The sequence below is a fragment of the Carettochelys insculpta genome, chromosome 20, assembly GCF_033958435.1.
Source record: "Carettochelys insculpta isolate YL-2023 chromosome 20, ASM3395843v1, whole genome shotgun sequence".
NCBI classification, from domain to species: Eukaryota; Metazoa; Chordata; order Testudines; family Carettochelyidae; genus Carettochelys; species Carettochelys insculpta.
Genome location: NC_134156.1, coordinates 17,472,494 through 17,500,469, shown reverse-complemented (window position 1 = coordinate 17,500,469; position 27,976 = coordinate 17,472,494). Strand labels below are relative to the sequence as shown.

At 42.3% G+C, this 27,976-nt stretch overlaps 2 protein-coding genes across 2 annotated transcripts; both read left to right on the top strand.

Annotated features, from left to right (window-relative positions):
- Window positions 1–269: 269 nt before the first annotated feature.
- On the top strand, window positions 270–12,182 carry LOC142023690 (sterile alpha motif domain-containing protein 9-like). The gene is made up of 4 exons (XM_075014914.1): window positions 270–1,027; window positions 3,108–3,227; window positions 5,088–5,135; window positions 6,101–12,182. Exons 3-4 carry the CDS (start codon window positions 5,132–5,134, stop codon window positions 10,894–10,896), a joined length of 4,800 nt encoding a protein of 1,599 aa, XP_074871015.1. The 5' UTR covers window positions 270–1,027; window positions 3,108–3,227; window positions 5,088–5,131; the 3' UTR covers window positions 10,897–12,182.
- A 2,040-nt stretch (window positions 12,183–14,222) lies between these two features.
- LOC142023692 (sterile alpha motif domain-containing protein 9-like) lies at window positions 14,223–26,126 on the top strand. Its single transcript, XM_075014916.1, has 4 exons — window positions 14,223–14,981; window positions 17,062–17,181; window positions 19,042–19,089; window positions 20,058–26,126. The coding sequence occupies exons 3-4, from the start codon at window positions 19,086–19,088 to the stop codon at window positions 24,851–24,853; spliced, it is 4,800 nt and encodes a 1,599-aa protein (XP_074871017.1). The 5' UTR covers window positions 14,223–14,981; window positions 17,062–17,181; window positions 19,042–19,085; the 3' UTR covers window positions 24,854–26,126.
- Window positions 26,127–27,976: the final 1,850 nt, after the last annotated feature.

Sequence of the window (27,976 nt, the reverse complement as noted above, 5' to 3'; positions counted from 1 at the left end):
GCTGTCTTCTACACCCAACCTCCACCCCAGCCCCCACACCCCCTCCAGGAAAAGTACAGCCTCTGATCAGTTACCAAACTCTGAGTTTTTCCCCCCTGCCCTCACAACAAAAATTATTGCCCACCCAGGGCTAGTTCCATGTGCAGAGGCTGAAGGGGAGACTTGGGTTGGCCCTGCATATGGGGGATGCTTGGGGGGGTGGTCTAGTCCAATGCACAGTTGGGGGGGGGGGCAGGGAGGCAACCTCAGGCACTGGGAAGCTCAGCTGGTCCCTTATCACAAGGCAGAGGAAGGGAGGCCTCGAGGTGTCCTGCTTTCCTTCTAAGGTGGTTGTCATTCTGTTTCTCTTCCTCCCTCTCGCCACTGCTTCCTTGGGGGCAGGCTCACAGTACAGTCTGAAGCGAAGGACTTGCCTAGGCACAAATATTGTATTGTTTCACTACACTAGTACAACCAACTTAGTAAGGATGTAGCTCCCTTTGGTAAACGTGCTTATATTGTTATAACTTCATTCCCCCTCAAGGAAAGGCATCTTAACACCAGTATTGCTGGGTACATGCTAAGGTTGTGCAGATTTAGTGATTCCAGTCAGAAAAAGCTGACATGGTTAAATTAAAATGCACAGACCACGCCTAAAGCAAGCTCACAACTCAACAGGGAAGTGCCTTTGTGGCTGATCAGTTCTAGGCAACCTCCGGTTGGTGGGTGGAGACTTGGACATGCTTCAAGCTCTTCTGTGCAAGGCAGGCTGCTAAACAGGAAAAGAAAATGCAAGCAACCCCCTGAGCAGAAGCAGCTAGAGTACAAGCAGACGTAAGGGCAGGGAGAGGAGGCAGCTCAGTCTGTCTTGCCCAGGCACTTTTGCGGCACTCTGGCCAATGAAAAATTCACCACCAGAGGCTACTGTCCAGCAAGACATTGTTGTGCAAACAAGCTGCATCTCCAACTGTAAAAGGAAACCTTTCCTCTCTCAGAGCTAGAGCTTCAGTGAGTGAGCAGGCAGCTCCCGCCCAGCAGCCTCGGTCAGGTAAGCCTGCCCTGCAGCTCTGCTTGGGAATATCTTGATTCTGTTAATTAAACGTAGTTTGGCTCATCAGGAGGGGTTCGGGTGTGGGAGCCTGAGGATGACTACAATGTTCTTTGTGGCACAGGTATTTTTTCTGGCTCTCTCAATGCTAATGATGCGCCCTAAGGCATAGTGCAGATCACAGGCTAAGACCTCACAGTGCAACAGCCATGTTGCAAATGGCTGTTATATTCTTGCCCCTCTCCGCATCTGAACCTTTCCTCTCCCTAGGGAGGGTGGCTGCTGCAGCAGGAATCTGTTTCTTGGGACCACCTGCAAAAAAGCCTGTGGGAGAGGGCTAAGAGAAAGACATGCGTGCTAGTTTGTTTTTGCCTTCTGCCTCCCTGCGCCCTGAAGAGAAAGCCCCATGGGTGGATCTCTGGGATTAACTGGAAGCCAGGGAGAACCCCATACCTTCAGGCTGGTTCTGAGGTATTGCATTCCATCCCACCAGCCTGCCCAGACATAAGATAATACAGCCCATTGGTAACAGAGAGGGAGCCGTGCTAGTCTATGTACTATCAAAACAAAAAGCAATCAAGTAAATATTGAGTCTATTCTGGTATGGCTATGGTCTGAAGAAGTGGGTCTGTCCCATGAAAGCTCACTTAATAAATTATTTTACTAGTTTTTAAAGTGCTACTTGACTGCTTTTTGTTTTGACAGCCCATTGGTGTTACCTTTGCCAGGTAATCATTCTGCCAGACCTTTGCCAGTCCCCTGCTCCAAATACAGGGCCACCCATTCCTGTCCCTTTCCCAGTATGAGGGGCCCACACCCCTGGAGCACGGTGTGGGCAGCTCTGGTTTAAACTGTAGGAAACATTTGATTCCCCCCTCCCACCCCTGTTAATTTTCAACTCTGTTTTAGAGCGGGATCTCTGTAACTCAGGAAGGGACAATTTCAGGCCAAAGTGCCTGATTTGCAAACTTGTTGACCTCCACAAAACCAACTTCCAGTGCTCAGTTTCTGGTTTCTCTATATTCCTTTTTCCAAGGCAGAAAAAGACTCAAATCCATAGGAAAAGTTACATAACCAATGCAGGATAGCTCTATGGCCTGCAAGACTACTGCAGTGAATCACTAACACCCCCCCCAACCCCCAAATCTCTAGTATGGACTGGGGGGAGGCCTCCTCTTTTGGTTGCTAAAACAACCCCAGTGGCAGCTGATTGTGGGCCGCCTAAGGGCTTGCTCCATCTTTCCTGGAAGAGGGCTGCATAAAGGCCATTTTTATTCTCTCAAAGATGTTGATTCTGATCAGGAATGTAACCACCCAGAAACACACCCAGTTCTTGCATTTAGCTGCCCCCTTGTGGCACTTTTCAGCCAGGACTGACAAACATAACTCGTTTCCTCAAGCGCTCTGGCTGACTTGTTAGGTCCTGCTATGCTGCAGGGCTTGGGCTGTGCCCAGTGTTTCCTGTGCGCTTGTGTAGCCACTCAGGAGAAATTCAACTGCCACCCAGCTAATTAGCAGAGCACCCACAGCTAGGTGTTGTTTTTCTATCAGTGGTGCACATCTGCACACGCCTTGGTACCTACAAAACTTTATTTCACATACAGATGGCAAAGAATAATGGGAACATTGGCTGTGACCCCGCTGTGGAATTAGCATTCCCAGTCTACTGTAGAGGGGAAGGATTTCACTGATTTAGGCCCCATCCCAAGGGGATGAGCTAAAGTCTACAGAAGTAAAAAAAAAGTACTTGGCAACCTGAGCATTGTTTCTGAGAGTGGATTTGGGGTTGTGCATATTTGTTCCATGTGCTTGTTGTTTACTTAACTATGTGTATTTTTTTCCCTTTTTAATCCACTATCACCAGTCTCTACCCAGTCGGCCCAATAGCTGTTGACCCTTTTTCCAACGTATTGAGGCCCACACTCACCTCACCAACCAACCTATAGGGCAAAGCATTTCTCATCACCCCAATATGCAAGTCTGGTTCACGTGAGGGGCCCTGCTTACCTTGCCTTTTTATTGCAGGCTGCTCTCTTTATCCACTCTAATGACTCTTCTCTCTTTAAACCTCAATTTACAGTACATCCCTGAAGAACGTAGGAGCCTGGAATTGCCTTCATGGAACTGGATCTCTGCTGTTTAGAGAAACCTGCCTCCACTGACCTGGCATGACAGAGCGGATGTAACCATTCATAGTGTGGTATGGAAACAGCTGTGGTGATTTGTACATACAGATTTTCTGTGACATATTCTAAAGCACTAGTTGTTATTCTTTTAGGCTACATACAGACTAGAAGCATCTGTCTACAGCAGTTACAGTTGGAAGAAATGTTCCAACAAAACTTCTGTCTACAGACTGCATCTATACATAAAAGCAGACAGAATTTTTGACAGGTTCTGTTGACAAAAGGGCCACCCAGAGCGCCTACACGGCTTTATTTCTACAGTTTCTATAGACAAAACGACAGCTTGTGTGTAGGTGCTCCACAAGCTTTGTCAGCAAAACCCAGTTTTTCCCACAAAACTCTCTAGCGTAAACATAGCCTAACTGTTCTATTGTCTCAGTTTGTATGAGGGGCCTTTTATAAATACCTGCAGGCAGTAATGTTCAATTTTTGTTTTCTTACTCTTAGACAATTGTAATATTGGATATTATTTTGCATACTGCGCCTTTGGATGAGTTGTTTGTAGGACAGGACTAAATTATGCCAGTTTAAGTCCCCTTCATGTCAAAGTATGTGGCTACAGTAAGGAGGGGACAGGATCATACCACTCTAACTATAAATCATAGAATCATGGGGCTGGAAGGGACCTCAGGAGGTCATCTAGTCCAGCCCCCTGCTGCAAGCAGGATCAACCCCAACTAAGTCATCCCAGCCAGGACTTTGTCAAGCTGGGACTTAAAAATCTCTAGGGATAGAGATTCTATCACCTCTCAAGGCAATGCATTCCAGTGCTTCACCACCCTCCTCGTGAAGTAGTTTTCCTAATATCCAACCTACTCCTCTCCTACTGTGACTCCTTGTTCTGCCATCTGACACCACTGAGAACTGTTTCTCTCCATCCTCTTTAGAACTCCCTGTCTGGAAGTTGAAGGATGCTATTAAATCACCCGAGTCTTCTCTTCTGTAAACTAAACAAGCCCAAATCCGTCAGCCTCTCCTCACAGTCATGTGCTCTAGCCCCTTAATTATTTTCATTACCTCCCTCTGAACCTGCTCCAGTACATCCACATCCTGGGGGGCCCAAAACTGGACACAATATTCCACATGTGGCCTCACTAGTGCTGAATAGAGGGGAACAACAACTTCTCTAGATCTGCTCGAAATGCTTCTCCTAATGCACCCCAATATGCCACTAGCCTTATTGGCTACAAGGGCACACTCTTTACTCATATCCAGCCTCTCATCCACCATAACCCCTAGGTCCCTTTCCACTGTACTGATGCTTAGCTAGTTGGTCTCCACCTTGTAACAATGCTAGAGATTCTTCCATCCCAAGTACAGGACTCTATACTTCTCCTTGTTGAACCACATCAGATTTCTTTTGGCTCTATCCTCCTATTTATCCAGGTCACTCTGGATCTTATCTCTACCCTCCAACATATCCACCACTCCCCCTAGCTTAGTGTGATCTGCAAACTTTCTGAGGGTACAATCCAGTCCCTCATCCAGGTCATTAATAAAGATGTTGAGCAAAACCATCCCTAGAAACAAGCCTTGGGGCACTCCACTTGAAACCGACTGCCATACAGATATTGAGCCATTGACCACTCCCTGTCGAGCTTGACCATCAACCCAGCTTTCTATTTGTCTTATACTCCATGTATCCTATCCATACTTCCTTAACTTATGGGTAAAAATGTTATGGGAGACTATCAAAAGCTTCCAAGCCTTTCATTCTAGGGACTAAAAGGCAGAGGTGGATGACAAATCCAGGGGTGTTTAAATTCAGTAAATAACAAACGTTTCCTTCACATCCCCCCAAAAGTGAGTGAACAATATAGATCATTTAAAAAATGTTATATTCAGCTATTTGGTATGGCTTTTTTCTCCCTTAGCTCTCAGTTTCTAAGCGAGAAGATAAAACTACTTCTACAAGAAAATGGGTATGTATCTCTTTTGAGATATTTGTACTTCTTAGGTAATGGAATTTGATGTTTGAATATGTAACATTTTACTTATCCAATGCGTGGGGCATACTAGTGAATCTTCTTAGCAGCTGTATGAGAATGATAAGGAGGTAGCATCCCCATTGAGCAGAAGGCGAACAGATAGAAGTTCAGTGACTTCCCCAGGAACACAGAGGAAGTCATCAGCACAACTATAGCTAGATCTCAGAACTTAACCCATAGCTTTTTGCCTTCTTCTGTAGCATGGGGAGTTGTTCACCTGCTGGGATCATCTGGGCACATTTCATCCGATCAAGCCCCTGCCCTTGTAAGGATTTGGGCACTGATGGCAACTTGGTTTGCCCAGTTTGCTTCACTGGGTGCCCCAGGCATTCTCCTGAGGATTGAAATCCTTTAGTTTTGTTAACCTCTCTGAACATAACAGAGAGGTCTCTAGGAGACATTTAATGTCTTGTGGTATGCAGGTCAGACCAGAAGATGTAATGGTGACCTCTGGCCTTAAACCAGCAGAAACCTTCAAAGAATTCAAAGAAACGTTTGAGGAATAAGGCGTCTTCTGGAAGGGGGTTTCCTTCCGAAGGAACCCTGTCTACATGACAGCTTTGGCTTCTGGAAAGGCTCTTCCGGAAGTGAGATCTTGTGGGAATATGTGAGACATTTAAATCCATGCCTCATTTGAATGTCCCCCTCAGCTCATTAGCATGCCCCTTCCAGAAGGGTGGTCCAGTGTAGAGGGGGCGGATGTGATTAGTTAAAGTCTAAACTTTTCAAATGTGTTATAACACACATAATTTTGTATCAAAACAAGGCTTTAAAGAGGACTGTAACACTAATACAAAGTACAGTACTGTCTAATAATAATAATAATAATAATAATAATAATAATAAAAAAAGAGTAACCGTCCCTGAATATGTGCTGCTGACACACAATTTTTTTTCAGACTACAAAACGTTACCTTTGGCTGAATGGAATGAGTCCCATGTTGGATGCTGGCTAGAATCCATTGGAATTAAGAAAGAATATGTAGAAAAGCTATGTGCAGAGGAAGTGACTGGCCCAGTGCTCAAAGAGATAGATGAACCTTTCCTCAGGAGCATGGGTATGAAAGGAGGCCAAATCCACATAGTAACACGGAAAAGAAATGAACTTTTGGAACATATGCACAAGAATGCAGGGATAGACTCAGCCCATGCTGATAATCCCAGCATTAAGGCTTCAGAAGTGTTAGGTTCTGATGTCACAAACAATGGTAATAAAAGGAAGATGAAAAAGAAGAATTCAGCTGTGCCTATGAAGGCTAATACACTGACTGAAGAGACAGATCATGATTTAAAAGCCCTCAGCATCACAGAGTCCAAAAGTTTTCAAGTAACATCATACCAAAATGGTTCTTCAAAAACAGACAACTGTGGTGCAGTAGAAGAGACTGATAAGGAGCACACAGAAAAAACAATATCCTCTCTTTCTAAGAAAGGAAGTAGAAAAAGTCATTCCTCACACGAAAACACAGTTGAACCATTAACGCTGAGCAAATTTAGACAATTTAAAAATGAAGATACTAATTTTAAATATGTGAAAAACAGGATTCTTGCACCAGAAACTGGAGTCATAGATTTGATCACACCTTGCCATGAATACAAATCTTTTACAATTGCTGCAAAGCTGGACAGGCAACGATTGCAAGCAAAGTTTGCATGTGAAGTGATTAAATATGCATCAGCCTGCATGAATGTTCGAACAAATGGCACAATACACTTCGGGGTAATGGACAGTGTTGAAGACAAAGGCTGGAAACATGGACAGATAGCTGGCATACCGGTAACAGACACAGATGTCTATGTTGATGCATTAGACTACATTGAAAAATGTTTTGAGCCCTCTCACCAACAAACTGCAAGAAATTGCATTCACCCCCCTATTTTTACTGAAGTGATTCAGAAAGACTGTCAAGAACAACTCTTTGTGGTAGAGGTTCACATTGAACCATCATCCAGTATAGTGAAGGGGAAGATCTTTCGAGTACGCTTGCCTAAATTTAATGAAGACAACAATAAAGTGATCCTTGACAAAACTCATGTTCTCTATCAAAGAGTTGGAGCCAAGTCTGAGCCAGTAAAGAACGAAGACCTAGTCACATTTATTCAGGGTTTGGATATGATGGATGTCAGAAGAGAAAAAGCTGAGTCCTCTAGTAATGAGGATCCTAAGGAAATTTCCCAAAATTTAGGGCGAAAGTTATCAGTCCTATTCACTGATGGAAAGAACTATATGAATGATTCTCTGTGGTACATTCTTGTAACAAACAGCTGGGGAAAGCAGGATCTGAAATCTGTCAACTTTTTAATGCGCATGAATATTTTCTGTGTGTTTGACTTTGATGAGAATTCCAATGTGTCAGGTTTATATGCCAAGTATAAAGAGCATCATGCAACAAGGTCACATTTTTTGCACAATTATTCCAATGAAACAAAAATGAGCACCACTGAATTTCAAAAACATCTGGGCCTATTTGATCACACCAGCTGGACATTTTGCAATGGACGTAGTGACTTCCTTGGGGACGAGAAGCCTTGTGATGAAGACACTTGGATTAAAAAAAAGAAGAAGTATCTGAAGAAAGCCATTTCATTTATCTGTGATGAAATCCTTCCTAAGGGATCTTTTGTGGTGCTTTTCCTCCTGTGCTCACCTGTGAAGAAGCCACTTGTAGACACCTTCCATGAATTCTATGCAGAAATGAATGGAATGGATTATATCATATGCATTGCAGAATCCAAAGAAAATTACAAGAAGTGGGCTAACCTAGCTCAGGCATCTTGTAATAGTGAGACACTAGAAGAGAGAAGTATTGTGGGCATGAAGCTAAGTCATGTAGATGCCACTGTTCAAAAAATGCTTCCATCCACAATATGTCCTAGACATTTACCAGTTTCTACAAAAGGTCTGTGTGTGCTTCCAACACTGGAAGAAGAGAAAATGTTTTCCCTTGAAATTTTGTGTACAGATCAATGTGATGATATCAAATTGGATCTTCTGAGCACAAAAGAAATAGAGGAGACAGAACGGACATTTTACCAGGGTAGAAAAGTCAGCTGGAAAAACTTCTGGCTTGCTGATAAAGCAAGCTGTGGAGAAGTCATTGAACGGGAGGCCTGCAGAGATGTTCATAAAATCTTGGATGATATTTTGCATGGGAACAGAATCAGGTATTCTGTGGCTAAATTAAAAATATTTCATCAACCTGGAAGCGGAGGAAGCACCATTGCAAGGCAAGTACTATGGAAAAGAAGAAAGGATTTAAGATGTGCTGTGGTCAAATCCACATACCCAGTGGCAACTGTCTGCCAGCATGCAGTTAATTTTAGAGAATATGATGAAAATGACTTGAAGAACTCTCTTCCAGTCCTCCTCCTGGTTGAAGACTATGACGAAGATTATCTGGATGAATTAAAACATGATTTAATGGATGCAATGGCAGCTCGAAGAAGTCATTTTTCCAAGCCTTGTTTCATCCTTATGGGTTGTAAACGATCTAACGTCCCTGAAAAACTTTGCAAAGCTTCTCCCCTTGATACAGTTGCTGTCACTCACAAACTGACAGACCAAGAGAAACACCTGTTTAAAACCAAAATTGAAAAACTTAAAAAGCAGAAAGACTTCAAACCTGAATTTATTCTTACATTTGTCCTAATGAGTGAGGAGTTTAATGAAACATATGTAAGAGAATTTGTAGAGCACTTGCTCCAGGGCATAGACCTTTCTTCCCCTGTTACTAATTTAATGAGGTATGTTGCTTTGCTCAACTGCTATGTACATAATTCATACATTTCATTGTCACACTGTGAGGCTTTTCTAGGGCTGGGAGCATATACTGAAAAGAGAGTGAGAGAGTATGATTTCAAAAATAACTTAAGTGAACAGGCAAGGGTTATTTTTATAGAATTAAGAGAAAATACCACCTGTATTTCATCTGTCCACATCATACATTACCTGGTTGCAAAAGAAATTCTATATCAGCTCTCAGGGAGTCAGCCTCAGAGTCAAACTGCAATGAACCTTCTCCAAGAAAAAGTGCTGTTACACCACAGATTTGGACGAGACGACTTCATGAAATTCATCAGAGATCTGTTCATACGACGTGACAAGAAGAGCAGGGGAGACAATACTGACAGTCTCTTCTCTCCATTCATTGAGCATATCTGTAAGGTTGAAAACTGTGAAAAAGCGATAGAGGTTTTAAAAACAGCCTACGAATGCCTGGGAAAGGATGCTTTCTTTGCCCAGCAGCTTGCTCGACTGCATTACAATTATGAAAAATTTGAGGATGCAGAGTATTGGGCAGGAGCAGCCAAATCTCATTTGCCAAATGATTCTTTTATTTTGGATACAGAAGGTCAAGTATACAGGAAATGGTTTAGTTTTACTGTAGACAAAAGGACAGACGAGGTCACTCCTGATGAAGTCATTCAGATGATAGAAATTGCCCTTAAAGCTATGAAATGCTTCAGGGCTGCACAACAGGCTGCAAAGGCAGAGATCGACAGCATGAATAACGCTGGCTACTTTGGAGAGGTTGAAGTGGGATGTCGTCTACTAAAATTCTTGTCTACACTTGAGGTATTTCCTAAAAACACACAAGGGGAACATTCTGAGCTTGTGCGTTATTTGCTAACAGACTACATTCCAGAGGAAATTAAAAAACCATGGGGAAAGCTTCATAGCCGTTTAAAAGGCTTACGCCAGAACATTTACAATGCTCTGGACTGGATTTCGGAAGACCTAAGTTACTTCCAAACTGATAAAAACCAGGAGAAAGAAGATGAGGGAACAAAGGAGGAGAAGGAAGAACAAGTTTACAATCCACGAAAGTGGCTGAAAAGACAATGTGAGGTATATGCTCAATTCTTCACTTCAAAAAATCTGGGAGAAGATAATTCAGAATCCGAAACTCAACTTGTCAGACGCATGAGTATTTATAAGTATGGTGGTGGCAATGTTACTACCATTCTCTCATTTTTGTCAGATTCGAAAGAGAAGAGGTCAGTTGAAAAGTTAGAACAAATAATTAATTTCTACCCTGATGACCCACAGAAAGAGAGGCTGGACGACATTGATCTCATTAATTATATTTTGTGTCATATCACACTAGCATGTTTAGCTCCTGGATCTTCCAAACTTCTTCCTTTTCAAACACTTAGAGCACTCAGCAATAGATTTTTTAAGCAGAGAAGAACAGCATTTCCTGCAAGTGCCTATTTTTTGCTCACCTTGCTGTACTGGCCTGATGATGCATTAGACAAAGAACCTAATTCAGATAAAGACGATATGCTCGTATTAGCTCTTCAAACTATGAAACGCATGCATGACATCAAGGTCAAAAATGTTGCTCCAAGAAAAAAGAAAATCTACACACATTTCTTCCTAGGAAAAGGCTGTGGTCTTAGAAAGATTGTGCATAAGACTAGGATTGATAAATTAATTGACGGATCCCTAAATGATCGGCGGATGAAGTGGCAACATGGCGAGGTGTGGAACATAGGTAAAATACGTGATGTTCTAAGAAGGGTTTCAGGTTGGACAGAGAATGGAAAACTGTTTGTACGGGGTCATGTTGGACAGATTCATATTTTAGCATTACATTATGATTCTGTGCCTCAAGGAAATGAAAATGTGACATTTTATTTAGGATTTTCATTTAATGGTCTTGCTGCCCATGACATTCAGGTTAATAAGTAAAGAAAAAAAATCTCTTCTATAAAGTCATGTACTGTATTAGTCTTATTTGTTACATTAAAACACGTTGTACTTCAAGTATGAAACCCAGGAAAAAACAAGCCCTAAGAATTATGGGGAGAAGCATAACAACCCTGCTTCATCATCTAGAAAATCTGGAAACTAATTTTTAAAGAAAAATTTATTACCATGGAACACAGCAACTGAATAATTATGGCTCCAGCCACTTGTTAAATTTATAAGTGAAAAAATAATTTAAAAGAATGCAACTAAGTAGCACATTAGTTATGGACAAGACTGAAATATGCAAAAGAGATAGGCAATGACAAACTGTCAAAGATCATTTGGCACTTAGATGCTACATCCACTACTGTATGAAGCAGTGTTAATGTCAATTTAATCTTTTCCTCCAAAATCCAGACAGTGGATTCCACAGTAATTACATTATATACTTTATTTTGCTTCTTAGATGCATTAAAAGCACCGTAGGAAAGAATATCATTTGTAATTGTGTTCTGTAATTTTATTTCAGTATTTTCCAAGGAAAGAAAAGAACTTCAAAATGATTAATTTTGTACACATGAACAGACTATTAAGTATACTTCACTGTATAGTGTCACATACTGTATTCAATAACCACATTCAATAATGCAGCAACTCCTTTGTTGTTTTTTGGGGGAGGGTGAAGTGGTGCAAGAAATAGTTTTTTGGGGGAGGAAAAGTAAGCATTTGTTGAAAATACTGTAGTATTTTGCACATCAGTTCTTTAAAAAAGTAGATAAAGCAGGTGAAATAGTGGCTAATCTATCTTTAGCAGCTGTCTTCTTGAATTATGTAAATAGCTTGAAGTGAAAAAAATCCTCTAAGCATTGTTACAAATTCACATAGTTTAAGGCAAAAAAAAAAAAGCCACACATGAGCAGGTCTAACACTGCTAGGTTATATTTTGCAGGAAAAGCACTGACAAATCATTTTCATGTCACATAGTTTATGACAGGTCTTACATATTTACTGATTTCATAGTCTTATTTGAACATCAATAATTTGTGTACATTATAATATACTAATGTTGGCAAGACAAAGCCCTCATATTATAAATATCTTTACTACACCAATTCATTTTTAATGCTGTATAAACAAGCATGTAAAGTAAATCAATATATTCTTTTTGGAGATTGCACTTTTAATTCTTTCATTGTTATTGTATTATTAATTATTACTACTACTACTACTACTACTACTATCTCCCTTAAATTTCACTGGAAGTAAAAATATCCTTTGCATGATGTTCCCAAATTGTTTACTGTAGACATGAGGAGGAGTCCTGCAGCACCTTAAAGACTAATAGGTTTATCTGAACATAGGCTTTTGTGGACAGATGCAGCTGATGAAATAGGTTTTTGACCACAAATGCTTATGCCCAAATGAATCTATTAGTCTTTAAAGGGCCATGGGAATCCCTGCTATTTGTGTAGATACAGATGAACACACCTACCCTCCGATATCTGTCAACACAGACAGGCGATAAAAGGCAGACAGATACAATTTTTTCAAAAATACTCAACAATTAATATCTCTGGGGCAGACACTTAGTTTTGCAGTTTAATGTGAAAGTAGAATTAGCCACCATTTTCCTTTATACAATAATTAAGCCCTACTTCTCTGTTCAAAATCAGGGAGAAGAGGAAGTTGTTTTTAAATTTAAATGAAGTTAGTTACAAAGAAGGCTGTTAAAATCAGCTGACCTGTTTTTAACTTAATGTAATACAGAGAAACCACTCATATATAGAACTCTGTGCTGGAACAAATTTCTAGCCAGATGTGGATATGCATGGATAGAAATTGGTATCTGCTGAAATGCAGGGTTATTCCCAGGAACCACAGAAGCCAAAGGGGAAGAACATGTTACTCCCATTCCTAGGGGTCAGCACCAAGCTGTACATCTTAACCAAGTGGTGCAACCTGCAGGCCAGGCAAAACAAGGGGAGCTCAAGGAGAAGGAGACTCGTGCCCTACTGGCACCCTCCGCATCCTTGCTGGACCATGTGGTGGCAGGGACATCCATCTTGCCGTCCTCCATGGACACCAAGATCCATCAGGACTTTCTCCATTGGGTGGCACAGGGCTTTAACCTCCCTGCTGAGGTGGCTGTGGAAGCAGCACACTATCATAGATGTGCTGTCTGCAGAGGAGCCGGACTGGGCCACCCTGACACTTTTTAAGACCACTAGGGTGAACACTAAGGTTCTGTGGCAGACCCTGACATCTTTTCCTCCAATGACCAAGAGGGTCGACCAAAGGTACTTTGTGCTTCAAAAGGGGTACGAGCATTTATATATCTGCCCCCTCACCAGATTAGTTTGTGGTGGTATGGTTAACTGCCATAAAAATCAGGAGCACCAAGCACCACTCCTAAAAACAGAAGTCAAATCTCTGGGTTTGTTTGGGAGAAAGCTTTATTCCATGGGGTGCCTGCAGCTGTCTGTCTGGTGTCGCTCAGCCACTATGTCTTCAACTCATTAAGTTCCAAGACTGCCAGCAGCCGATAAGCCTGACTTCACTGCCGTCTTACAGGGGTGTATGGTTTCATTGATGGCACTTCAAGTCATGGTGGATTCTACAAGCTCGGCAGCCCACATGATGGCCAGGGGCATTGCAGACATGCAATGCCCGTCAGCACCCTTGGTTCCAGCAAGGCATTATTAGGTAGGCTTAGCAGAGGCACAGGAAGCCACATGGACAGCACCCCACTTTGAGCAGTCTGGGGCTGCTGGCAGGCAGGGAAGCCAGCCTGAGAGTGCTGCTGGCCAGGAGCAGCTTAGGTACACACCTCCCAGCCAAAGACTACCACTGGCATCCAACCCCCTTCTGCATTCCCAGCTCTCTCGCAGACCCTTCGTTCTCTCCTACAACCCTCCCCCAGGCCAGACTCCTCTCCTGCACCCACACACTCTACCAGGCCCAGAACCCCAACATCCTGCCTGAGGTCACAACCCCCTCCTTCATCCAAAGTCCCTGTGAGACCCCCACACCCTCCTTGCACTCCAGTACCTTAGCACAAGCTGTCTTCTACACCCAACCTCCACCCCAGCCCCCACACCCCCTCCAGGAAAAGTACAGCCTCTGATCAGTTACCAAACTCTGAGTTTTTCCCCCCTGCCCTCACAACAAAAATTATTGCCCACCCAGGGCTAGTTCCATGTGCAGAGGCTGAAGGGGAGACTTGGGTTGGCCCTGCATATGGGGGATGCTTGGGGGGGTGGTCTAGTCCAATGCACAGTTGGGGGGGGGGGCAGGGAGGCAACCTCAGGCACTGGGAAGCTCAGCTGGTCCCTTATCACAAGGCAGAGGAAGGGAGGCCTCGAGGTGTCCTGCTTTCCTTCTAAGGTGGTTGTCATTCTGTTTCTCTTCCTCCCTCTCGCCACTGCTTCCTTGGGGGCAGGCTCACAGTACAGTCTGAAGCGAAGGACTTGCCTAGGCACAAATATTGTATTGTTTCACTACACTAGTACAACCAACTTAGTAAGGATGTAGCTCCCTTTGGTAAACGTGCTTATATTGTTATAACTTCATTCCCCCTCAAGGAAAGGCATCTTAACACCAGTATTGCTGGGTACATGCTAAGGTTGTGCAGATTTAGTGATTCCAGTCAGAAAAAGCTGACATGGTTAAATTAAAATGCACAGACCACGCCTAAAGCAAGCTCACAACTCAACAGGGAAGTGCCTTTGTGGCTGATCAGTTCTAGGCAACCTCCGGTTGGTGGGTGGAGACTTGGACATGCTTCAAGCTCTTCTGTGCAAGGCAGGCTGCTAAACAGGAAAAGAAAATGCAAGCAACCCCCTGAGCAGAAGCAGCTAGAGTACAAGCAGACGTAAGGGCAGGGAGAGGAGGCAGCTCAGTCTGTCTTGCCCAGGCACTTTTGCGGCACTCTGGCCAATGAAAAATTCACCACCAGAGGCTACTGTCCAGCAAGACATTGTTGTGCAAACAAGCTGCATCTCCAACTGTAAAAGGAAACCTTTCCTCTCTCAGAGCTAGAGCTTCAGTGAGTGAGCAGGCAGCTCCCGCCCAGCAGCCTCGGTCAGGTAAGCCTGCCCTGCAGCTCTGCTTGGGAATATCTTGATTCTGTTAATTAAACGTAGTTTGGCTCATCAGGAGGGGTTCGGGTGTGGGAGCCTGAGGATGACTACAATGTTCTTTGTGGCACAGGTATTTTTTCTGGCTCTCTCAATGCTAATGATGCGCCCTAAGGCATAGTGCAGATCACAGGCTAAGACCTCACAGTGCAACAGCCATGTTGCAAATGGCTGTTATATTCTTGCCCCTCTCCGCATCTGAACCTTTCCTCTCCCTAGGGAGGGTGGCTGCTGCAGCAGGAATCTGTTTCTTGGGACCACCTGCAAAAAAGCCTGTGGGAGAGGGCTAAGAGAAAGACATGCGTGCTAGTTTGTTTTTGCCTTCTGCCTCCCTGCGCCCTGAAGAGAAAGCCCCATGGGTGGATCTCTGGGATTAACTGGAAGCCAGGGAGAACCCCATACCTTCAGGCTGGTTCTGAGGTATTGCATTCCATCCCACCAGCCTGCCCAGACATAAGATAATACAGCCCATTGGTAACAGAGAGGGAGCCGTGCTAGTCTATGTACTATCAAAACAAAAAGCAATCAAGTAAATATTGAGTCTATTCTGGTATGGCTATGGTCTGAAGAAGTGGGTCTGTCCCATGAAAGCTCACTTAATAAATTATTTTACTAGTTTTTAAAGTGCTACTTGACTGCTTTTTGTTTTGACAGCCCATTGGTGTTACCTTTGCCAGGTAATCATTCTGCCAGACCTTTGCCAGTCCCCTGCTCCAAATACAGGGCCACCCATTCCTGTCCCTTTCCCAGTATGAGGGGCCCACACCCCTGGAGCACGGTGTGGGCAGCTCTGGTTTAAACTGTAGGAAACATTTGATTCCCCCCTCCCACCCCTGTTAATTTTCAACTCTGTTTTAGAGCGGGATTTCTGTAACTCAGGAAGGGACAATTTCAGGCCAAAGTGCCTGATTTGCAAACTTGTTGACCTCCACAAAACCAACTTCCAGTGCTCAGTTTCTGGTTTCTCTATATTCCTTTTTCCAAGGCAGAAAAAGACTCAAATCCATAGGAAAAGTTACATAACCAATGCAGGATAGCTCTATGGCCTGCAAGACTACTGCAGTGAATCACTAACACCCCCCCCAACCCCCAAATCTCTAGTATGGACTGGGGGGAGGCCTCCTCTTTTGGTTGCTAAAACAACCCCAGTGGCAGCTGATTGTGGGCCGCCTAAGGGCTTGCTCCATCTTTCCTGGAAGAGGGCTGCATAAAGGCCATTTTTATTCTCTCAAAGATGTTGATTCTGATCAGGAATGTAACCACCCAGAAACACACCCAGTTCTTGCATTTAGCTGCCCCCTTGTGGCACTTTTCAGCCAGGACTGACAAACATAACTCGTTTCCTCAAGCGCTCTGGCTGACTTGTTAGGTCCTGCTATGCTGCAGGGCTTGGGCTGTGCCCAGTGTTTCCTGTGCGCTTGTGTAGCCACTCAGGAGAAATTCAACTGCCACCCAGCTAATTAGCAGAGCACCCACAGCTAGGTGTTGTTTTTCTATCAGTGGTGCACATCTGCACACGCCTTGGTACCTACAAAACTTTATTTCACATACAGATGGCAAAGAATAATGGGAACATTGGCTGTGACCCCGCTGTGGAATTAGCATTCCCAGTCTACTGTAGAGGGGAAGGATTTCACTGATTTAGGCCCCATCCCAAGGGGATGAGCTAAAGTCTACAGAAGTAAAAAAAAAGTACTTGGCAACCTGAGCATTGTTTCTGAGAGTGGATTTGGGGTTGTGCATATTTGTTCCATGTGCTTGTTGTTTACTTAACTATGTGTATTTTTTTCCCTTTTTAATCCACTATCACCAGTCTCTACCCAGTCGGCCCAATAGCTGTTGACCCTTTTTCCAACGTATTGAGGCCCACACTCACCTCACCAACCAACCTATAGGGCAAAGCATTTCTCATCACCCCAATATGCAAGTCTGGTTCACGTGAGGGGCCCTGCTTACCTTGCCTTTTTATTGCAGGCTGCTCTCTTTATCCACTCTAATGACTCTTCTCTCTTTAAACCTCAATTTACAGTACATCCCTGAAGAACGTAGGAGCCTGGAATTGCCTTCATGGAACTGGATCTCTGCTGTTTAGAGAAACCTGCCTCCACTGACCTGGCATGACAGAGCGGATGTAACCATTCATAGTGTGGTATGGAAACAGCTGTGGTGATTTGTACATACAGATTTTCTGTGACATATTCTAAAGCACTAGTTGTTATTCTTTTAGGCTACATACAGACTAGAAGCATCTGTCTACAGCAGTTACAGTTGGAAGAAATGTTCCAACAAAACTTCTGTCTACAGACTGCATCTATACATAAAAGCAGACAGAATTTTTGACAGGTTCTGTTGACAAAAGGGCCACCCAGAGCGCCTACACGGCTTTATTTCTACAGTTTCTATAGACAAAACGACAGCTTGTGTGTAGGTGCTCCACAAGCTTTGTCAGCAAAACCCAGTTTTTCCCACAAAACTCTCTAGCGTAAACATAGCCTAACTGTTCTATTGTCTCAGTTTGTATGAGGGGCCTTTTATAAATACCTGCAGGCAGTAATGTTCAATTTTTGTTTTCTTACTCTTAGACAATTGTAATATTGGATATTATTTTGCATACTGCGCCTTTGGATGAGTTGTTTGTAGGACAGGACTAAATTATGCCAGTTTAAGTCCCCTTCATGTCAAAGTATGTGGCTACAGTAAGGAGGGGACAGGATCATACCACTCTAACTATAAATCATAGAATCATGGGGCTGGAAGGGACCTCAGGAGGTCATCTAGTCCAGCCCCCTGCTGCAAGCAGGATCAACCCCAACTAAGTCATCCCAGCCAGGACTTTGTCAAGCTGGGACTTAAAAATCTCTAGGGATAGAGATTCTATCACCTCTCAAGGCAATGCATTCCAGTGCTTCACCACCCTCCTCGTGAAGTAGTTTTCCTAATATCCAACCTACTCCTCTCCTACTGTGACTCCTTGTTCTGCCATCTGACACCACTGAGAACTGTTTCTCTCCATCCTCTTTAGAACTCCCTGTCTGGAAGTTGAAGGATGCTATTAAATCACCCGAGTCTTCTCTTCTGTAAACTAAACAAGCCCAAATCCGTCAGCCTCTCCTCACAGTCATGTGCTCTAGCCCCTTAATTATTTTCATTACCTCCCTCTGAACCTGCTCCAGTACATCCACATCCTGGGGGGCCCAAAACTGGACACAATATTCCACATGTGGCCTCACTAGTGCTGAATAGAGGGGAACAACAACTTCTCTAGATCTGCTCGAAATGCTTCTCCTAATGCACCCCAATATGCCACTAGCCTTATTGGCTACAAGGGCACACTCTTTACTCATATCCAGCCTCTCATCCACCATAACCCCTAGGTCCCTTTCCACTGTACTGATGCTTAGCTAGTTGGTCTCCACCTTGTAACAATGCTAGAGATTCTTCCATCCCAAGTACAGGACTCTATACTTCTCCTTGTTGAACCACATCAGATTTCTTTTGGCTCTATCCTCCTATTTATCCAGGTCACTCTGGATCTTATCTCTACCCTCCAACATATCCACCACTCCCCCTAGCTTAGTGTGATCTGCAAACTTTCTGAGGGTACAATCCAGTCCCTCATCCAGGTCATTAATAAAGATGTTGAGCAAAACCATCCCTAGAAACAAGCCTTGGGGCACTCCACTTGAAACCGACTGCCATACAGATATTGAGCCATTGACCACTCCCTGTCGAGCTTGACCATCAACCCAGCTTTCTATTTGTCTTATACTCCATGTATCCTATCCATACTTCCTTAACTTATGGGTAAAAATGTTATGGGAGACTATCAAAAGCTTCCAAGCCTTTCATTCTAGGGACTAAAAGGCAGAGGTGGATGACAAATCCAGGGGTGTTTAAATTCAGTAAATAACAAACGTTTCCTTCACATCCCCCCAAAAGTGAGTGAACAATATAGATCATTTAAAAAATGTTATATTCAGCTATTTGGTATGGCTTTTTTCTCCCTTAGCTCTCAGTTTCTAAGCGAGAAGATAAAACTACTTCTACAAGAAAATGGGTATGTATCTCTTTTGAGATATTTGTACTTCTTAGGTAATGGAATTTGATGTTTGAATATGTAACATTTTACTTATCCAATGCGTGGGGCATACTAGTGAATCTTCTTAGCAGCTGTATGAGAATGATAAGGAGGTAGCATCCCCATTGAGCAGAAGGCGAACAGATAGAAGTTCAGTGACTTCCCCAGGAACACAGAGGAAGTCATCAGCACAACTATAGCTAGATCTCAGAACTTAACCCATAGCTTTTTGCCTTCTTCTGTAGCATGGGGAGTTGTTCACCTGCTGGGATCATCTGGGCACATTTCATCCGATCAAGCCCCTGCCCTTGTAAGGATTTGGGCACTGATGGCAACTTGGTTTGCCCAGTTTGCTTCACTGGGTGCCCCAGGCATTCTCCTGAGGATTGAAATCCTTTAGTTTTGTTAACCTCTCTGAACATAACAGAGAGGTCTCTAGGAGACATTTAATGTCTTGTGGTATGCAGGTCAGACCAGAAGATGTAATGGTGACCTCTGGCCTTAAACCAGCAGAAACCTTCAAAGAATTCAAAGAAACGTTTGAGGAATAAGGCGTCTTCTGGAAGGGGGTTTCCTTCCGAAGGAACCCTGTCTACATGACAGCTTTGGCTTCTGGAAAGGCTCTTCCGGAAGTGAGATCTTGTGGGAATATGTGAGACATTTAAATCCATGCCTCATTTGAATGTCCCCCTCAGCTCATTAGCATGCCCCTTCCAGAAGGGTGGTCCAGTGTAGAGGGGGCGGATGTGATTAGTTAAAGTCTAAACTTTTCAAATGTGTTATAACACACATAATTTTGTATCAAAACAAGGCTTTAAAGAGGACTGTAACACTAATACAAAGTACAGTACTGTCTAATAATAATAATAATAATAATAATAATAATAATAATAAAAAAAGAGTAACCGTCCCTGAATATGTGCTGCTGACACACAATTTTTTTTCAGACTACAAAACGTTACCTTTGGCTGAATGGAATGAGTCCCATGTTGGATGCTGGCTAGAATCCATTGGAATTAAGAAAGAATATGTAGAAAAGCTATGTGCAGAGGAAGTGACTGGCCCAGTGCTCAAAGAGATAGATGAACCTTTCCTCAGGAGCATGGGTATGAAAGGAGGCCAAATCCACATAGTAACACGGAAAAGAAATGAACTTTTGGAACATATGCACAAGAATGCAGGGATAGACTCAGCCCATGCTGATAATCCCAGCATTAAGGCTTCAGAAGTGTTAGGTTCTGATGTCACAAACAATGGTAATAAAAGGAAGATGAAAAAGAAGAATTCAGCTGTGCCTATGAAGGCTAATACACTGACTGAAGAGACAGATCATGATTTAAAAGCCCTCAGCATCACAGAGTCCAAAAGTTTTCAAGTAACATCATACCAAAATGGTTCTTCAAAAACAGACAACTGTGGTGCAGTAGAAGAGACTGATAAGGAGCACACAGAAAAAACAATATCCTCTCTTTCTAAGAAAGGAAGTAGAAAAAGTCATTCCTCACACGAAAACACAGTTGAACCATTAACGCTGAGCAAATTTAGACAATTTAAAAATGAAGATACTAATTTTAAATATGTGAAAAACAGGATTCTTGCACCAGAAACTGGAGTCATAGATTTGATCACACCTTGCCATGAATACAAATCTTTTACAATTGCTGCAAAGCTGGACAGGCAACGATTGCAAGCAAAGTTTGCATGTGAAGTGATTAAATATGCATCAGCCTGCATGAATGTTCGAACAAATGGCACAATACACTTCGGGGTAATGGACAGTGTTGAAGACAAAGGCTGGAAACATGGACAGATAGCTGGCATACCGGTAACAGACACAGATGTCTATGTTGATGCATTAAACTACATTGAAAAATGTTTTGAGCCCTCTCACCAACAAACTGCAAGAAATTGCATTCACCCCCCTATTTTTACTGAAGTGATTCAGAAAGACTGTCAAGAACAACTCTTTGTGGTAGAGGTTCACATTGAACCATCATCCAGTATAGTGAAGGGGAAGATCTTTCGAGTACGCTTGCCTAAATTTAATGAAGACAACAATAAAGTGATCCTTGACAAAACTCATGTTCTCTATCAAAGAGTTGGAGCCAAGTCTGAGCCAGTAAAGAACGAAGACCTAGTCACATTTATTCAGGGTTTGGATATGATGGATGTCAGAAGAGAAAAAGCTGAGTCCTCTAGTAATGAGGATCCTAAGGAAATTTCCCAAAATTTAGGGCGAAAGTTATCAGTCCTATTCACTGATGGAAAGAACTATATGAATGATTCTCTGTGGTACATTCTTGTAACAAACAGCTGGGGAAAGCAGGATCTGAAATCTGTCAACTTTTTAATGCGCATGAATATTTTCTGTGTGTTTGACTTTGATGAGAATTCCAATGTGTCAGGTTTATATGCCAAGTATAAAGAGCATCATGCAACAAGGTCACATTTTTTGCACAATTATTCCAATGAAACAAAAATGAGCACCACTGAATTTCAAAAACATCTGGGCCTATTTGATCACACCAGCTGGACATTTTGCAATGGACGTAGTGACTTCCTTGGGGACGAGAAGCCTTGTGATGAAGACACTTGGATTAAAAAAAAGAAGAAGTATCTGAAGAAAGCCATTTCATTTATCTGTGATGAAATCCTTCCTAAGGGATCTTTTGTGGTGCTTTTCCTCCTGTGCTCACCTGTGAAGAAGCCACTTGTAGACACCTTCCATGAATTCTATGCAGAAATGAATGGAATGGATTATATCATATGCATTGCAGAATCCAAAGAAAATTACAAGAAGTGGGCTAACCTAGCTCAGGCATCTTGTAATAGTGAGACACTAGAAGAGAGAAGTATTGTGGGCATGAAGCTAAGTCATGTAGATGCCACTGTTCAAAAAATGCTTCCATCCACAATATGTCCTAGACATTTACCAGTTTCTACAAAAGGTCTGTGTGTGCTTCCAACACTGGAAGAAGAGAAAATGTTTTCCCTTGAAATTTTGTGTACAGATCAATGTGATGATATCAAATTGGATCTTCTGAGCACAAAAGAAATAGAGGAGACAGAACGGACATTTTACCAGGGTAGAAAAGTCAGCTGGAAAAACTTCTGGCTTGCTGATAAAGCAAGCTGTGGAGAAGTCATTGAACGGGAGGCCTGCAGAGATGTTCATAAAATCTTGGATGATATTTTGCATGGGAACAGAATCAGGTATTCTGTGGCTAAATTAAAAATATTTCATCAACCTGGAAGCGGAGGAAGCACCATTGCAAGGCAAGTACTATGGAAAAGAAGAAAGGATTTAAGATGTGCTGTGGTCAAATCCACATACCCAGTGGCAACTGTCTGCCAGCATGCAGTTAATTTTAGAGAATATGATGAAAATGACTTGAAGAACTCTCTTCCAGTCCTCCTCCTGGTTGAAGACTATGACGAAGATTATCTGGATGAATTAAAACATGATTTAATGGATGCAATGGCAGCTCGAAGAAGTCATTTTTCCAAGCCTTGTTTCATCCTTATGGGTTGTAAACGATCTAACGTCCCTGAAAAACTTTGCAAAGCTTCTCCCCTTGATACAGTTGCTGTCACTCACAAACTGACAGACCAAGAGAAACACCTGTTTAAAACCAAAATTGAAAAACTTAAAAAGCAGAAAGACTTCAAACCTGAATTTATTCTTACATTTGTCCTAATGAGTGAGGAGTTTAATGAAACATATGTAAGAGAATTTGTAGAGCACTTGCTCCAGGGCATAGACCTTTCTTCCCCTGTTACTAATTTAATGAGGTATGTTGCTTTGCTCAACTGCTATGTACATAATTCATACATTTCATTGTCACACTGTGAGGCTTTTCTAGGGCTGGGAGCATATACTGAAAAGAGAGTGAGAGAGTATGATTTCAAAAATAACTTAAGTGAACAGGCAAGGGTTATTTTTATAGAATTAAGAGAAAATACCACCTGTATTTCATCTGTCCACATCATACATTACCTGGTTGCAAAAGAAATTCTATATCAGCTCTCAGGGAGTCAGCCTCAGAGTCAAACTGCAATGAACCTTCTCCAAGAAAAAGTGCTGTTACACCACAGATTTGGACGAGACGACTTCATGAAATTCATCAGAGATCTGTTCATACGACGTGACAAGAAGAGCAGGGGAGACAATACTGACAGTCTCTTCTCTCCATTCATTGAGCATATCTGTAAGGTTGAAAACTGTGAAAAAGCGATAGAGGTTTTAAAAACAGCCTACGAATGCCTGGGAAAGGATGCTTTCTTTGCCCAGCAGCTTGCTCGACTGCATTACAATTATGAAAAATTTGAGGATGCAGAGTATTGGGCAGGAGCAGCCAAATCTCATTTGCCAAATGATTCTTTTATTTTGGATACAGAAGGTCAAGTATACAGGAAATGGTTTAGTTTTACTGTAGACAAAAGGACAGACGAGGTCACTCCTGATGAAGTCATTCAGATGATAGAAATTGCCCTTAAAGCTATGAAATGCTTCAGGGCTGCACAACAGGCTGCAAAGGCAGAGATCGACAGCATGAATAACGCTGGCTACTTTGGAGAGGTTGAAGTGGGATGTCGTCTACTAAAATTCTTGTCTACACTTGAGGTATTTCCTAAAAACACACAAGGGGAACATTCTGAGCTTGTGCGTTATTTGCTAACAGACTACATTCCAGAGGAAATTAAAAAACCATGGGGAAAGCTTCATAGCCGTTTAAAAGGCTTACGCCAGAACATTTACAATGCTCTGGACTGGATTTCGGAAGACCTAAGTTACTTCCAAACTGATAAAAACCAGGAGAAAGAAGATGAGGGAACAAAGGAGGAGAAGGAAGAACAAGTTTACAATCCACGAAAGTGGCTGAAAAGACAATGTGAGGTATATGCTCAATTCTTCACTTCAAAAAATCTGGGAGAAGATAATTCAGAATCCGAAACTCAACTTGTCAGACGCATGAGTATTTATAAGTATGGTGGTGGCAATGTTACTACCATTCTCTCATTTTTGTCAGATTCGAAAGAGAAGAGGTCAGTTGAAAAGTTAGAACAAATAATTAATTTCTACCCTGATGACCCACAGAAAGAGAGGCTGGACGACATTGATCTCATTAATTATATTTTGTGTCATATCACACTAGCATGTTTAGCTCCTGGATCTTCCAAACTTCTTCCTTTTCAAACACTTAGAGCACTCAGCAATAGATTTTTTAAGCAGAGAAGAACAGCATTTCCTGCAAGTGCCTATTTTTTGCTCACCTTGCTGTACTGGCCTGATGATGCATTAGACAAAGAACCTAATTCAGATAAAGACGATATGCTCGTATTAGCTCTTCAAACTATGAAACGCATGCATGACATCAAGGTCAAAAATGTTGCTCCAAGAAAAAAGAAAATCTACACACATTTCTTCCTAGGAAAAGGCTGTGGTCTTAGAAAGATTGTGCATAAGACTAGGATTGATAAATTAATTGACGGATCCCTAAATGATCGGCGGATGAAGTGGCAACATGGCGAGGTGTGGAACATAGGTAAAATACGTGATGTTCTAAGAAGGGTTTCAGGTTGGACAGAGAATGGAAAACTGTTTGTACGGGGTCATGTTGGACAGATTCATATTTTAGCATTACATTATGATTCTGTGCCTCAAGGAAATGAAAATGTGACATTTTATTTAGGATTTTCATTTAATGGTCTTGCTGCCCATGACATTCAGGTTAATAAGTAAAGAAAAAAAATCTCTTCTATAAAGTCATGTACTGTATTAGTCTTATTTGTTACATTAAAACACGTTGTACTTCAAGTATGAAACCCAGGAAAAAACAAGCCCTAAGAATTATGGGGAGAAGCATAACAACCCTGCTTCATCATCTAGAAAATCTGGAAACTAATTTTTAAAGAAAAATTTATTACCATGGAACACAGCAACTGAATAATTATGGCTCCAGCCACTTGTTAAATTTATAAGTGAAAAAATAATTTAAAAGAATGCAACTAAGTAGCACATTAGTTATGGACAAGACTGAAATATGCAAAAGAGATAGGCAATGACAAACTGTCAAAGATCATTTGGCACTTAGATGCTACATCCACTACTGTATGAAGCAGTGTTAATGTCAATTTAATCTTTTCCTCCAAAATCCAGACAGTGGATTCCACAGTAATTACATTATATACTTTATTTTGCTTCTTAGATGCATTAAAAGCACCGTAGGAAAGAATATCATTTGTAATTGTGTTCTGTAATTTTATTTCAGTATTTTCCAAGGAAAGAAAAGAACTTCAAAATGATTAATTTTGTACACATGAACAGACTATTAAGTATACTTCACTGTATAGTGTCACATACTGTATTCAATAACCACATTCAATAATGCAGCAACTCCTTTGTTGTTTTTTGGGGGAGGGTGAAGTGGTGCAAGAAATAGTTTTTTGGGGGAGGAAAAGTAAGCATTTGTTGAAAATACTGTAGTATTTTGCACATCAGTTCTTTAAAAAAGTAGATAAAGCAGGTGAAATAGTGGCTAATCTATCTTTAGCAGCTGTCTTCTTGAATTATGTAAATAGCTTGAAGTGAAAAAAATCCTCTAAGCATTGTTACAAATTCACATAGTTTAAGGCAAAAAAAAAAAAGCCACACATGAGCAGGTCTAACACTGCTAGGTTATATTTTGCAGGAAAAGCACTGACAAATCATTTTCATGTCACATAGTTTATGACAGGTCTTACATATTTACTGATTTCATAGTCTTATTTGAACATCAATAATTTGTGTACATTATAATATACTAATGTTGGCAAGACAAAGCCCTCATATTATAAATATCTTTACTACACCAATTCATTTTTAATGCTGTATAAACAAGCATGTAAAGTAAATCAATATATTCTTTTTGGAGATTGCACTTTTAATTCTTTCATTGTTATTGTATTATTAATTATTATTACTACTACTACTACTACTACTATCTCCCTTAAATTTCACTGGAAGTAAAAATATCCTTTGCATGATGTTCCCAAATTGTTTACTGTAGACATGAGGAGGAGTCCTGCAGCACCTTAAAGACTAATAGGTTTATCTGAACATAGGCTTTTGTGGACAGATGCAGCTGATGAAATAGGTTTTTGACCACAAATGCTTATGCCCAAATGAATCTATTAGTCTTTAAAGGGCCATGGGAATCCCTGCTATTTGTGTAGATACAGATGAACACACCTACCCTCCGATATCTGTCAACACAGACAGGCGATAAAAGGCAGACAGATACAATTTTTTCAAAAATACTCAACAATTAATATCTCTGGGGCAGACACTTAGTTTTGCAGTTTAATGTGAAAGTAGAATTAGCCACCATTTTCCTTTATACAATAATTAAGCCCTACTTCTCTGTTCAAAATCAGGGAGAAGAGGAAGTTGTTTTTAAATTTAAATGAAGTTAGTTACAAAGAAGGCTGTTAAAATCAGCTGACCTGTTTTTAACTTAATGTAATACAGAGAAACCACTCATATATAGAACTCTGTGCTGGAACAAATTTCTAGCCAGATGTGGATATGCATGGATAGAAATTGGTATCTGCTGAAATGCAGGGTTATTCCCAGGAACCACAGAAGCCAAAGGGGAAGAACATGTTACTCCCATTCCTAGGGGTCAGCACCAAGCTGTACATCTTAACCAAGTGGTGCAACCTGCAGGCCAGGCAAAACAAGGGGAGCTCAAGGAGAAGGAGACTCGTGCCCTACTGGCACCCTCCGCATCCTTGCTGGACCATGTGGTGGCAGGGACATCCATCTTGCCGTCCTCCATGGACACCAAGATCCATCAGGACTTTCTCCATTGGGTGGCACAGGGCTTTAACCTCCCTGCTGAGGTGGCTGTGGAAGCAGCACACTATCATAGATGTGCTGTCTGCAGAGGAGCCGGACTGGGCCACCCTGACACTTTTTAAGACCACTAGGGTGAACACTAAGGTTCTGTGGCAGACCCTGACATCTTTTCCTCCAATGACCAAGAGGGTCGACCAAAGGTACTTTGTGCTTCAAAAGGGGTACGAGCATTTATATATCTGCCCCCTCACCAGATTAGTTTGTGGTGGTATGGTTAACTGCCATAAAAATCAGGAGCACCAAGCACCACTCCTAAAAACAGAAGTCAAATCTCTGGGTTTGTTTGGGAGAAAGCTTTATTCCATGGGGTGCCTGCAGCTGTCTGTCTGGTGTCGCTCAGCCACTATGTCTTCAACTCATTAAGTTCCAAGACTGCCAGCAGCCGATAAGCCTGACTTCACTGCCGTCTTACAGGGGTGTATGGTTTCATTGATGGCACTTCAAGTCATGGTGGATTCTACAAGCTCGGCAGCCCACATGATGGCCAGGGGCATTGCAGACATGCAATGCCCGTCAGCACCCTTGGTTCCAGCAAGGCATTATTAGGTAGGCTTAGCAGAGGCACAGGAAGCCACATGGACAGCACCCCACTTTGAGCAGTCTGGGGCTGCTGGCAGGCAGGGAAGCCAGCCTGAGAGTGCTGCTGGCCAGGAGCAGCTTAGGTACACACCTCCCAGCCAAAGACTACCACTGGCATCCAACCCCCTTCTGCATTCCCAGCTCTCTCGCAGACCCTTCGTTCTCTCCTACAACCCTCCCCCAGGCCAGACTCCTCTCCTGCACCCACACACTCTACCAGGCCCAGAACCCCAACATCCTGCCTGAGGTCACAACCCCCTCCTTCATCCAAAGTCCCTGTGAGACCCCCACACCCTCCTTGCACTCCAGTACCTTAGCACAAGCTGTCTTCTACACCCAACCTCCACCCCAGCCCCCACACCCCCTCCAGGAAAAGTACAGCCTCTG